Source organism: Dermochelys coriacea, chromosome 3, assembly GCF_009764565.3.
Source record: "Dermochelys coriacea isolate rDerCor1 chromosome 3, rDerCor1.pri.v4, whole genome shotgun sequence".
Classification (NCBI taxonomy): domain Eukaryota; kingdom Metazoa; phylum Chordata; order Testudines; family Dermochelyidae; genus Dermochelys; species Dermochelys coriacea.
Window position 1 is genome coordinate 144,048,236 of NC_050070.1, and position 13,657 is coordinate 144,061,892.

Genomic DNA, 13,657 nt, shown 5'->3' on the forward strand with positions numbered 1-13,657 from the left:
ATTCTCTTGGTGGAATTGCCACATAGTGTTTGAATATTTTATTAGCAAAAGAAATTAGCCAGGTAGTGACTTCAACTGATTTTGGAACAAGGCAGTGTTTTGTAACCTACCAGACAAATAATTAGAAATATTTAAAAAGGGTCACTTTCAGCATATTAGATCTTGTGGTTCCCACTGTTGCACGAACATTAAAATTTTCCATCTACCAAGAAAGTGCCGGGATAAAGTTTCTCCCACAATGTATTTTTAACTTGTCGTGGGAATTTCAGAACATTATTCTGTTACAATTTTGGCATCCAGGAATTTTTAAACACATAGGTAAAGTGAGTTGAAGCATGGATTAAAATGTAACATTCATTGGGCCAAATCATCTCTGCTGTAAATCCATTGCAAACAATAGAATAACCATTGGAGCAATTTACTTAGGGATGTGGTGAATTCTCTGTCACCTGACGTTTTTAAATCAAAATTAGACATCTCTCTTAAAAATGTGCTCTTGCTCAACCAGAAGTTATGGGCTTGATGCAGGAACTGCTTTGTGCAATTCTATAGCCAGTGTTACACAGGAGTTTACATGAGGTGATCATAACAGTCCCATATGGCCTTCAAATCTATGATCACTGACAATGACTGTGGCCCCTTTTTCTCCAGGTGGTACCTATGTTGTGTTTTAGTTGTACTGCATGTAAAGTTGTAACTTCTGGTTTGCTGACAAACTCTAAATCTTCCAAAAACAGAGTTTTCCTTTCTCCTTGTAAAGTCACCTTTTATTAGAACTGGTTTGGAATTTTGTGATGAAACATTTTTTCATCAGAAAATGCCAGTTCATTGAATCTGAAGCTTTTCATGGGAATATACCAGTTTCAACAAAAGATGAATCGGAAATGGCTTTTCAGGTACAGGATGGAATTTCTGGTTCAAACGAGAGATTCCCACCCCAAAACAGCCAATAACCCACTGGTTTATGGCACTCACAGGGGGTGTGGAATGCCCAGGCTCAAGTCTCTGATCCATCTGATTCAAAGCAGGGAATTGAGCCTGGGTCCCCACATCCCAGGTGAGTGCTCTAACTGCTGGGCTACTCTCTCTTTCTGAGCCAATAACTATTTATGTACACAAACTGGAGCAGCTGTAACAGGATAGATTGAGAGAGACCCATCCCAGAATAGCCAGTAGCCAGGTGGGTAGGGCACTCATCTGGGATGTGAAAGATGCAGCTCGCTCACGCGCTCTCTCTCTCTCTCTCTCTCTCTCTCTCTCTCATATCAAACAACTTTGATGGATTTTGATTTTGTCCTGATGTGAAATGGGAAAATTTTCAAAATCTCAAATGCTTACAGGATGGGAAAACCCATTTCCTGCCCAGCTCTACCTTTATTGCTGGGAGTTATGTTCCCAGTGCCCAGTGGAATCCCTTAGTCAGTAAATATTATCTTATAGTTGTGATCCATTTTTATGGTGATATACTGAAAACACTGTAATATTTTTTTAAAAGCTAATGCTATTCACTAAATCAGCAGTCTCATGATCTTACATTGCATCTTTTCTTTTCTCTTCCCTCTAATCTTCACCTTCTCACTGTGTTCTAAGATAGACTGTAAACTCTGGGGGACAGAGACTGTCTTAAATATCAGAAAAGTGCCATGTATCCTTACGGCGCTGTATAAATAATTAATAATCATTTTCAAGGTATCCTTTGCATACTCCCACTTGTAGGGATGTTTGTCCCCCACAGCTGCAGAAACTTCTGGAAAGCAGATCTCTTTGAGGCCTCACAAATGCCCTCTTGCAACACCAAAAGTTCAGAGCTTAGGTTATAAACAGGTCCATGTAGCTCCAGCTACCTCGATTCCTTCCTTCCAGGGCTAGGGTAGGAACTTTTTCTGTGCCCAAAGTTGTTGGGGGTTTTTTTTGTTTTTTTTTTTTTTTTGTTTTTGTCAGACTTGTAGTTTTCACTAAATAATTCATATTGTAAATATTTTTGAATAGTTGTTAATTTTAGATAGTTTGTATGTATCTTTTAGGTAATTCTGTACTATTGTACAGTTACATTTCTGAATCAGTACTACCTGAGTTCTAGAGATCAAATTCTGCTCTGTGATTCTGGGGCAACTCCGACATCGATACGGAACATTGGAGTTACTAAGTAGAATTTGTCTTTATATTAGAGACTGTTTAGAGTGTATTTATAGTAAATGATAAGCTTTGTCTTCCGATATTGCATAAAATAGCTGTAGCTAAGTCATTTCACTCTTGTTGCTTTGGTTAGCCAAAATAGAGTACAAGTAGCATCCATAAGAATAATATTGTAAATGAGATCTTACACGGCAGTGGAACTATTCTAGGTTTGTAAAATATATATTTTAAGATACAAGCATCATCCTTCCTCTCCAAGCGTCAAATTTTCCTGGCCCAATATCCACAGTTGACATGAGATCCACTGAAACATTTTGCTTCAAGTAATGTGCCTTTAATCTAGAGAAATCACTGAGCAAATTTCTGTAACTCCTTCTCAGTAGCATGTTTATATTGTACCCTAGATCTCAAACCTTAAAAACTGTCTGGTAGGTTACAATATAAATCCGATAAAACAGCAAGGGGAAATATGTCTATAGCTCCATTTATTCTTATGTGATTGTTTTTCCCTTCTCTCTATAGCCATAACAATCTAAGTATCTAATAGTGAGAGAGAGGTATTGAGCCTCTGCAACTCCACTTAAGTCAGTGGGAGTTGCATGGCTATGCCATTTCATAATATTTTAAAATGCTTCCTAGCCATGTTTCAGCCTTCACATTTATAATATAATTGGTTTCTAATGCTGTTAGATAAAAACCAACTATCAAAATTTAGATCTTAGCTAGAAAACAGTTAGAGAGAGAGAGAGAGAGAGAGAGAGAGAGAGAGGAGGAAATGTCTAACATTTATTCTAGATCTGTTTCTGTCTGTCCAAGGGAGTTTTTATTACAGTAGCACCTAGGCCAGGATTAGTGCACCATTTTACTAGGCACTGTGGAAACTTATAGTAAGACATAGTCGCTGCCCAGAAGAGTTTACAATCCAAATAACAAAAGGGCTAGTTTATATTGCCAAATGGAGTAAAGGGGTTAAAAATGGAAACAGACTTTGGTTATTTTCATTATTTTTATGCAGGAGGGGGCAGTGAGAGGCTTTTTAAAAAGTGAAGCATTTTTGTAAATAAGTAATAATTTACAATTGAACAAGCAATTCAAATGTCAGAAATTCTTGATTTACAATTTACAGCTTAAATATCCAAAAATAGAGGTTTTTCTCTGAGAGTCTAGCAAAGTATTATTTTATAGCTATTAGTTGCAGAGCTTATAGCATTCCTGGGGTACAGGGTAATTGAAGGGGAAAAGGAAAGACTGCAGATAAAGGTTCTTGATTTATATTTCTGTTGTCATCACTAAGAGCATCTTTACACAGGATAATTAATCCTGTCTAAAATAATGTGTGATTTTAAACCAATATAGTTATACTATTGTAACACTGGTGTGGAGACACTTATTCCAATATAAGATGGCCCTTTTTGGTTTCACTTATGTCCCTTGGGAAGGGATTTAAGCTAAACCAAAAAAAAAAAAAGTCATCAGTTTAACTACACCAATATAAACTGGTAAAACTTTCCTGTGTAGACAAGCCCCAAGTGGCAAACTTTTCAGACTAGAGTTAAAAGATCTCTACTACTTGAACTGAAGGGGAATTCTTATACCTACCAATACTGGGATATCCTTTATTCTCTGAATGTGCCAGCTGCTCGAGAGCAGTGTTGTTGTTAAGCCTGAAAAGGTTCAGGTTTGTTGCATACAAATGAAAAGACACATTCTCTCCCCCAAAGAGCTTATTATCTAGAGCTGGCCCTTTTTCTCCCTGTGAAAATTTTGGAACAGAAACTTTTTTTTTTAATTTTTAATTTGAAATAAGTCAGATTTTTTTTTATAGGAAAAAGGCAGTAAAATTATGTGGTAGTAGAACTAACCAGGTGTGTGAATGTTTGCAGGGTCATGGTCTAAATCTCAAAGGACTCAAGAAGAGGACAGGAAAAGGAGAACAGGGGTTACAGAATTAAGGTCATATGACTAATAATGGTTGTCATATTGATACATAAACACATACACACACTTTTTGTTTGTTTGTTTGTTTTTTGAATGTCCTATAATTTGTAGTAATTTTTTGTCACTTTGACATGCACAACCCCAGTACATGCCATACTCCCCAATCCTCCAGTTAGACAAATCTCAAATTTCTCTTTAGATTTCATATGGCTAATCTCAGTAAGTACAAAGCTTTTGTGTAGTCTTTTATTTTATCCACTATATATCATGTGTTTTATATTTACAGATGAAGGTGGCGGCTCCTGTATTTTGCTGATTCTGTTGTGCATAGCAACTGTTTTCCTTAGTGTTGGAGGAACTGCACTGTACTGCACCTTTGGTGACATGGAATCGCCTGTATGTACTGACTTTGCAGCCAACATGGACTTTTACTATACCCAGATGTTGCAGGGTGTGGAGGAACTTAAGCACTGGATAACCTTCACATAGTTGAAATGAGCAGGGACAACACACTGACAGCTTACCAATGATTACCAGAGAGGTTAAAAAAAAATTGTGATAAGTTTTCTGTAATATGTGCCACCTTCAAGTGAGGTATTGCTGATGACATAAACCTAACCCTTTAAATACCAGTTGAGAAGAACTGTCTAATCTAGTAATCAGGTGGGGAGAAATCAAGTGTGGAACGGAAGAATAATAAGCAAAATGTTATTACCTTCACATTCTGAAACCAAGCAAGCAGCCATTCAACATCTTTGGGAAGTGAAGAAGATAGAAAAGTGATTAGCCTCTACACAGTCTCCCATTGACACACATTGTAAGCAATCTTAATGAAAGGACAATTTTGATTTACAGCTGTTTGCACAAAAGTGTTGCCTCCAGCTATCCTGCAATAAGTCTGTATTTTATGAAAATGTTTCCTTATTTTTCTTTTAAGTCTTAATGTATTTTTTCATTTTAAATGTCCTGGTGAGTTGTTTAATTATGGGTGGAGTGAGGAAAATGCATTGGCATTTTCAGTGCCCTCATACTATGTTAGTTAAATGGATTGGCCTTATGTCTTTAAGTGTGTTGCAGTTATCGTGAATGGGTTAAATCTGAAGGCAGCTTTGCCAAATTCTCTGGAATTTTATTCCCCAAACTGGGTGGACAGTGTTGGAAAATTGTGGGATTTTTTAAAACAAAATTCATTCCCAGCACACAATACTAAGTGTAGGAAATAATTCTTACTAATAATAGTAAAGCAGCTTGGGCCAATGAAAGGGGCATGGGACTAGGAGTCAGGATACATGGGTTCTCTTTCCAGCTTTATTACTCACTTGCAGTGACTTCTCTGCCTCAGTTTCCCCCTCTGTAAAATGGAGATAGTGATTTTTGTCCTCCTCTGTAAAATGCTTTAGATCTACAGATGGAGCATGGTATAGAACTGTCTGGTGCAAAATGTCCAGAGGTTTTTGTATAACCTGGCATATAGCCAAGACCAGCTGCAAAGTTCAGAGCCAAATTTCTCCAGATTTCCACCTCTGAGTTTTACTGAGTCATTTTGAATAAAATTGACTCTATTACACCAAGTCTTGTTCTCTTGGGAAAATCCTCTCCATCTCTCTGACATTTTATTTCACCTTGAGATCTTTCAACTCCCTCATATATTCCTATCACTCTTTTTTCATGGAGATCTACTCACCCTAGATCTTTCTCTTCTTTTCCTGTCCAGATCCCATGTTGAGGGGAAAAAACAAATAACCAAAAAATATTTTGAGAATATATAAATATTTTCATTTTTAAAACTTGCAATATTATTTATATGGGAGATCCCTTCATATTTATTCATCACCCAAACCACAATATATTAATATGTGAGCTGAAAGTTTCCACTAAAACCATCACCAGAGAAAGTTTAAAATTATGATATTTTAGTCCATTAGGGTTCATTCTGAACACATGACAGAGATGAACAGAGCAGTTCATACATCTCCATATTCATTTTTAGTCTCCTTCTGTCTGCTGACTTGGGAAGGCAGAATTGTGATAATTTATATTCAAAAAGGTAACTCTGCAATGAGAGCTTGCAACATAATTTAAAAAAACAATAAAATCTTAAATTCCCATGTTTTAGATGTTTCCAATGTGTTCTATGGAAGAGCCCCTAGTGTTGCACTGTATCCCATGTACCAGTCAGGAGAAAATATCTGAACTCAGGATCAAATCCTTAGGTGCTTTACACCACCTTCAGAAGGGACAAAAGGAGATACTGTTTAGAGATACAAGAGTCTTGGAGAACCCATTCAGTAGGATTCCACATGTAACCTTGTCAAAAATACCTAAATTCCATTTTCAAATATGATTTAGGCACTTGGGATTTGATCCTGTGCTCATCAAAGTCAATGACAAATTTCCCATTGACTTCAATGGAGATGAGCAGGCCTTTGGAGCCTAGGTCTCACTGAAAGTCAATGGGACTTAGGTTCCAAGTGCCTAAGTCACTTTTGAAAATGGGACTTGGGCATCTCAGACACTTGATGCGGTTAGAAAATTTTTCTCTAAATGCCATTATGCAATACAGGGATCACCACAACAGGGATGGCTGAAATCCTGGCTCCACTTAAGTCAATGACAGGATTTCACCCTCGTACTAACTCCCCATGGGATGGGGGATATGTAGGGGGCCTGGTCTGAGGACCTGTGTTGTTATAACATGGGTAAGTGGAGAGCAGCCATCTGTAGCTATGCTATCTTTATTTGACAGTAACTGGAAGTGACCCAGCTGTGCAAGTGCCCCAGGTCACATGGTTTGCAGTCACAGATAAGGAATTCCCTCATAGTTCCTTTAGGCAAAGCACTTTTTTACTCTGGCTTTGTTCCCAGGACTGAGGTGTGAGTCACTAAGTACGCCCTGTTGTTTTTCAATATGTGCAGAAACAAATTTACTTTTAAATTGTAATAATTAATTATTTTAAATGAACTGCTGTTTTTAGCTGGTGCACGGTCCTTCGTATATGTAGGGGAGAGAACCACTGACAAGATAGCAAACGGTAAAGTTGGACTGTAGAGCCCTTTGCCCTAGCCATGGCCAGAATATGGCAGCTGCTTCTGCTAATGGCATAATGGACTAGCCAGTGGAGGAATCCTGAGGTGAGTGTTAGTATGAAATGATACATCTCCGTCTCAGGATACAATATGCTTTGGGGCTCCAATTCACTCCACCCAATATTGTAAATACTTACTAGGGTTGTATGATGGAGTATGTCCAGGTTTAGGCATTTACTGTATAAAATAACATGAAGTGAAATCATCAAAATATCACTCAGAATGAGAACATGATCATGCTTTCTTACATTTGCAGGTGGATTGTTCCTCTAGTATGTTTGACTATTCCTAATGCACTCTCATGCTTAAGTGTTTGTTTTTAAGTGAAAGTTGAAATCACTATTTTCCAGAAAAAATTGCATGTGTGGTTTTTGTTTTTAAGTACCCCATCTCTGAGGTTCAGTTGAGTTACACCTTAAGAAGCCTCATTTGCAGCTTTATATTATAACTAGCCGTTTAAAATGTCTAGATTAATGCAAAACTTTTGCTTTCTAAATGAAACAACATTTCTTTTTTTCCCCAAGAAGGGCCTTGTGTTTTATGGTATTGTAATGCTGGGTTAATCTAAAAAGAGAAAAGAAAAGTCACTTTTATATCCTGAAGTGTTACTGGCTGGATCAGTACATCACTTTATGTCTGGGTTTATTTATTTAATTCCAATTGATTTTAAAGAAATTCTCTTATTTTCCTAGATTTTGTTTTTGTTTTTTTGTAAAATGCTGATGGAGTGTTGATAAGCATGCATTCAGTTGTTACAGTGCTGCATTTATAATTACTGTGCAGTTAGTGTGTTTTTGAGTTAGTGTAACTTTGCATTCAGTGTTTCAGCATATTAAGTTTGTTTAAAGCACCAACTGTTAATTTCAACTCTTAAAAAACCAAAAACCTGGTTTAAATATCTGTGCACCCCGTCACCAAAAACTTCAAGAGTTATAGCTAATAGTATTTATTTATTTAAAAGTATATCAGATACAGAGATCAAAGATTCTTATACTTTAGGTTCATATGATTACAAAACTATTTTAAAGCTGTTCTACTGTAAATTTTAAAGAGATAAAAGACAAGGTAATTTTAAAAAGCAGCTCACTTTGCACTTGCTGGTCCAGACTCTGCACTGTGGCCTGGATGCTTTGTGCTGCACTGCCAGTGCAAAGCCACTCCAGAGTTGGCATAACTGGCCACAAGAGGATCACCAAGGGTAGGGCGATCCTTCAGTGACATAGAGCCAGTGTAACTGCCTCGACGCTGCCTCTCTCTCTGCCCTGTTGCTTGTGCAAAGAGTGTAGCTGGAAATTATGAGCAGACAGTCTCTAGCTGGTGTAATTTAGAACAGCTTTCCAGCTGCTTCAATTTATGCTAAGGTACCAGACTGGCACAGCAGCAGCCTGGGTTTGGAGGGAGTCCAAAGGCCATCTTTGCACACACTGCCCTCCTCCTGTGTTATGTAGCATGCCCCTCAGCTGTAGCCCAGCATCTGAGCCTGGACTGAACCTTATTCAGATTTCTTTGTAAAAGGCTAATGGTACTAATTCTTGTTTTACAGGACAATTCTATTAGCAGAAATAGCTCACAAGGTCTGTAGTGCATTATCAAATGTTTGGTTAAGAACATAGCAAAAGTACTTATACTTGGAGGTCAAAACAGTTTGTGGGTAAGGCCAGCTGGGTGGCCTTCCTGCACATTATATTCTATTTAGATTGTTACGCACCATCACTCTCCATCTGAGTGGTTAGGGCCCTGCAGTCTGGTAAATCCAAACTAAAGGGAAACCGTCAATTCAGGAAATTACTCTTCTGTCTAAAAATTATGTAGCTAGTAACAAGTAATGACTGAGATTACTGTAACAGACAGAAGTGAAAGGGGGGGAGTATTTGTTTACTTTGTGCATATGATAGCCAATTTCAGTTAGTCCTCCTCCCTCCCTGTTGTTTGTAGGCATGTTCTACATAGCAACAGGAGAGAGACAAAATAGGATTGTGCAATGGCAATCCATAACAACTGGTGGGGGATTCAGGGACTGGTGTGGTATTCAAAACTACTTGAAACTCTTTTCTTAAAATATGACTAGATTTCAACTTGACAGTGTCCCTATAAGGAAAAATTGTGAGATCATTCCTCTGAAGGCATATTGCCAGCAGCCTCTCTGTTCCACCTTTCTCACTAAGCATGTTTGAAGTCTTGTAAATACCTTCACTCTTTTGCTTTGGTGCCTGAAAGTAGTATGTGTAATCTTGACAGCCAACAGTGGGAAAGAGAAGGCCACTACAAAATAGTGGAAACTTGTTAGTGACGCTCTGTGAGTGAAGGACAAGTTTGAAATCTCAACAAGTCCAAATTAGGTTGAAATTTGGATTTCTTGCAAAACTGGGGAACATTTCATTCAATGACTAAAAGGGCTGCTACCTTCATATGAAAACATTGGTGCCTAATTCTGTTAACCAAGACCATTTGAAGGCACTAGCTACAATCTATAACAAATCTAAAACGAGCCTCCTTTGTCAAAGGAAGGCAATAAGTGTATTTGAGACCATCAGCCAAGCTTGTAAATTAAATACTGTAGCAAAAAAAATAAAAAAGTGTCCCAGAGAAAACATCTGAACCTTTTGGGTGCTGTGATTTGTAAAGATATAAAAAGAGGGATCGGCTATGAAATAGAAAATAGTTCCTGAAACACTCAGTGGAAATATTCTAAACCAAGCCTGTGAATCGAGAGTTGTTTGTTGTTTTTTTGAGAGTTTTTTATTAATCCAAGAACACTTATTTTGTAAATACCTTTACTGCATTTGTGTCACTCACATTGAGTTTTTCCTCTTTTCTGGCAGTTTTACTAAATCCCAGGACTCTGTTTGCTAAATGAAAAGCCATGCTTCTAGACTAAACTAGATTGGTTTTCAGCACCATAATTTAATTTTAATCCATCATTCTAAAATCAAATTGGCAGATTGTAACTTTCCAATATTCTAATAACGGACCAGGGCCCCAGCCTGCTCTTATTGAATTGAATATAAAAGAAAAACAAAAACCTTTAACGACTTCAATAGGAGCTGTGGCAAATTGCCGGTACGATTATGATGGGTCCCACGCTTCCTCTTCTTGGGGGGGGGTTCAGGGCACAGTTTCCTGCCCCTGAACTAGGATATTTACTGTCCCACTAGTAACCCAGAGAAGGGTAGTGGAGAGGGAGGGACCCGGGCCCACCCTTTACTCCGGGTCCCAGCTCAGGGGCCCTAGGGATAGTGTTAAACCACTTAAATTAGTGCTTTCTTCCCCTGGGCTACTTCCCTCTCCTGCTCTTCATCTTATGGGGCTTCCTGCCCCCCCCCCTCTGCACAAACTGGGTGTCTCTTTACATAGGGTCTTGGTCTTCTAGCCAGCCACAGCACTTCTTCAAAGTCTCCTCTGCTCCAATTCCTTCAAACTGCTCTCTGCTCCAACTCCTTTTTCTGGCTGATTGAAGCAGGGGGGTTTTATCAGGTGACTAGCTTCAGGTGCTCTAATTGGCTTCAAGTGCTTTTAATTAATCTATAGAAACCTCTCTTCCCTCTACAGGGAATAAGGCTTCTCCTCATCCTGGGGACTTGCATATCTCCCCTAGATCACTCTCCTCCTGCCTTCTGGCCATGCTGTATCACAGAGCAGTATGCAGTATTTCCAACCCCAGGTTTTCAAAAAATCATGAGTCAGACTTGAAAAGTTTGTGAGATTGGTTCAAAAAATAATGAGATTTTAAAAAATTTAAAAGGTTGGGGTTCATTTTATCTGCCTGTGGTTGTTGAGACTTTAGGGTTCATGTTTTCAAGCTTTTCTTCGCAACTTTGAAGGCTGAAAACTAAGTGGAGATTCTTATGTAATCACATGAGTCCTGGATCTGGGTCTTTAAGAAAACACCAAATATCACCAGATTGACACCAGTTAAGTCATGAGAGTTGGCAACAGTCCCACCTATGTTTTGTTCATTTGTAAGCATTGTTTGCTATTTTAAATTATTTTCAAACAGATAATGACTAGATGGTTCCAAGATAGGGAATAGTGACCTTTCACCGTTGGATCAGTGGTCTGAATCTGACCAAAGAGCGTTGATAATTTTGGGGAACTGGTGGGCTTGCAGATCTGGTAAGTGATCTTTTGTCCAAAGGTGAATACTGGATCTACATCCTAGGCCCAGTCTGTTCATACACAAGTTGCACTTGTTTAACTGGGGGGGGGTGTCACACTTTGTTCCTTGCCCATTGCACACACCAGGGTCTCTTTGAATCCCTCCATTACTCCCTACAGGCTACCTTTAGACCATTCTCCCATCCCCATTGGCAGTGGGTATAAGAGGCTAGGAGAGGCTAAGCCTCCCCAAACAAGGAGGGGGCAAAGAGGCACGAGTGGCGGGTGGGGTGGTTTACATGCCACATTCCTAGGGGAAAAAAATTGTTTGAATTTCCACATACCAATTTCTCCTTTTTGTGCACATTTAGTTTACACCTTAATAGACTTAACATAAGAATATTTGGACACTATATATTAAAATAAATGTCAAAGGAAGCCTAAAATGTTCAATTTTAACATCCTTTTTAAACATCTCAAGTTTTTAGACATTGCATCAAAAAGAACTAAAATGAAGAAGCCATTATTATAATGGCTAACCCTAACTAGGGTGACCAGACAGCAAGTGTGAAAAATCAGGTCGGGGTGGGGGGTAATTGGCACCTATATAAGACAGAGCCCCAAATATCAGGACTGTCCCTATAAAATTGGGACATCTGGTCACCCTAACCCTAATTCATTTTACTAAATTTGAAGATCCTGCTCATCCTTACCTGGATTATTGTTGAATATGAGCCAGTGTTCACTTTGCTTTCCTTGTTGCAACACTTAAAAAAAGAAAAAACCGTATGTTTTTCGTTTAGTAGCCATGGAGAAAATGAAAAACATGCCATAGATCAGAAGGGTGTGATTGCTACAGAACATAGTTGCTTTATGTCAGAGGAGATATTGGTCAGCTTCAACTGAAGGGCTAGTTCTACATTGAGGTTCTTCCTGGATTTGGTTTTTAATGGTGAACAGGGCAGAAAAAACAGCTTCACAAAGGTACATCATGCTGAGGGCATCCAGAATGGCAAGAGCTCTGTCTGATATCACATTTCCTCTTCTTTTCAACTAAAAGTCACTGAATTCAAGCTTGAGTCCACCATCAAATGACAGGTCAGTCAGCTTTTCCTTGTCCTTTTCCAAGAAGCAATCTGGCAGGGTGTTGTCTATTGAAAAGAAGTCCCTGATTCATTTGGTCTCATTTGTTACACTGTCTGGAAAGTACTCATTAAACTTGGTGACCAAAATCAGGCACTGTTCTTTCATGTCAGCAATGAGGTCAGGATGAATTTTCAATATGGAAAATTTTCCAAGGTTGGGAGTGATTGGCAATTTCTCTTTTCTTTTTCTTGTACTATAAACTGCAGTTTCTTTATCAGTGCCTTTATGTTGTCGTGAACGTTAAAAGGCATAGTTTTCAGCCCCAGTAACCGGCATTCATTTCATGGAGATGTGTGAACAAGTCAGCTAGATAAGCTAGTCTTGACAGGTTTAATTCATCCACAAAGCAATCAGCACACTCAAAATAATTAAGGAAAAAATGTACTTCAGAATGGAGTTCAGAGAACAGACATCTTCCCACATGATAGCACTTTTGTATGGAGAAGGTGTTGGTATTCACTTCCTGTTTCAATGCACAAAACTGAAAACAAGTGTGAGTTCAGTGCTTGTGCTTTAATAAAATTAAACATCTTTACAGCCTGATTCAGGACGACTTTCAGATCAACAGGCATTCATAGGTGCTGGAACTAGACGTGCTGGGGTTGCTCCAGCACCCCCTGGCTTGAAGTGGTTTCCATTATATTCAGGGTTTACAGTTTGATACAGTGGCTCTCAGCACCACCACTATAAAAATTATTCCTGCACCCCTGCAGGCATTTGTTGGCAACTAGTGCCTCATGATTATGCACTGAGTGAACGTAGCATGAAGAGCAACTATTTTAATTTTTGCCAAAACACTACCGAATTTCCTGGTCATTGCTTGTGCTCGCATGCCTGAGTCATGTAGCTATGATAACCTAAATTTTAAGTGTAGACCAGCTTTTCCTTTATTTGAGAAGCCATGTCTCAAATTCTTCTTGGCACACTCTTAGATAAAGAAATGATATCCAGCCATTTTGCAGCTTTGTCCCCAAGAATCGATGACAGATCCTTTTTTGCCTGCAGGTATCACAAGAGTCTCACCAGTTTGAGGTTTCCCAGTTGAAGCAATCCTCAAAATTACATGGTCTGATACTTCTAGGGCCTTCCCATTAATGGTTCAGTGAGGCACTGGTTGACTTTCTTCACCACTCAAAGTAAATCCAAATAAAGAGTTGAGATCATACCTTCTAACAATCTTGCACTGTTTATTACTTGTAGCAGGAAGTCTACCAACAGTGCCTGGACTGATACAATCTGCATGCATAGAGAAATA

At 38.7% G+C, this 13,657-nt stretch overlaps 1 protein-coding gene across 11 annotated transcripts in view; it reads left to right on the top strand.

Moving 5' to 3' along the window:
• CNST (consortin, connexin sorting protein) overlaps positions 1-12,488 on the top strand; it is a 121,703-nt gene extending 109,215 nt beyond the window's left edge. For all 11 annotated transcript variants that reach the window (XM_043512270.1, XM_038393970.2, XM_038393969.2 and 8 more), the window contains one exon: positions 4,361-12,488. In XM_043512270.1, the coding sequence (XP_043368205.1) occupies positions 4,361-4,563 (203 nt within the window). In that variant the 3' untranslated portion in view covers positions 4,564-12,488. The remainder of the gene's footprint in view (positions 1-4,360) is intronic.
• Positions 12,489-13,657: the final 1,169 nt, after the last annotated feature.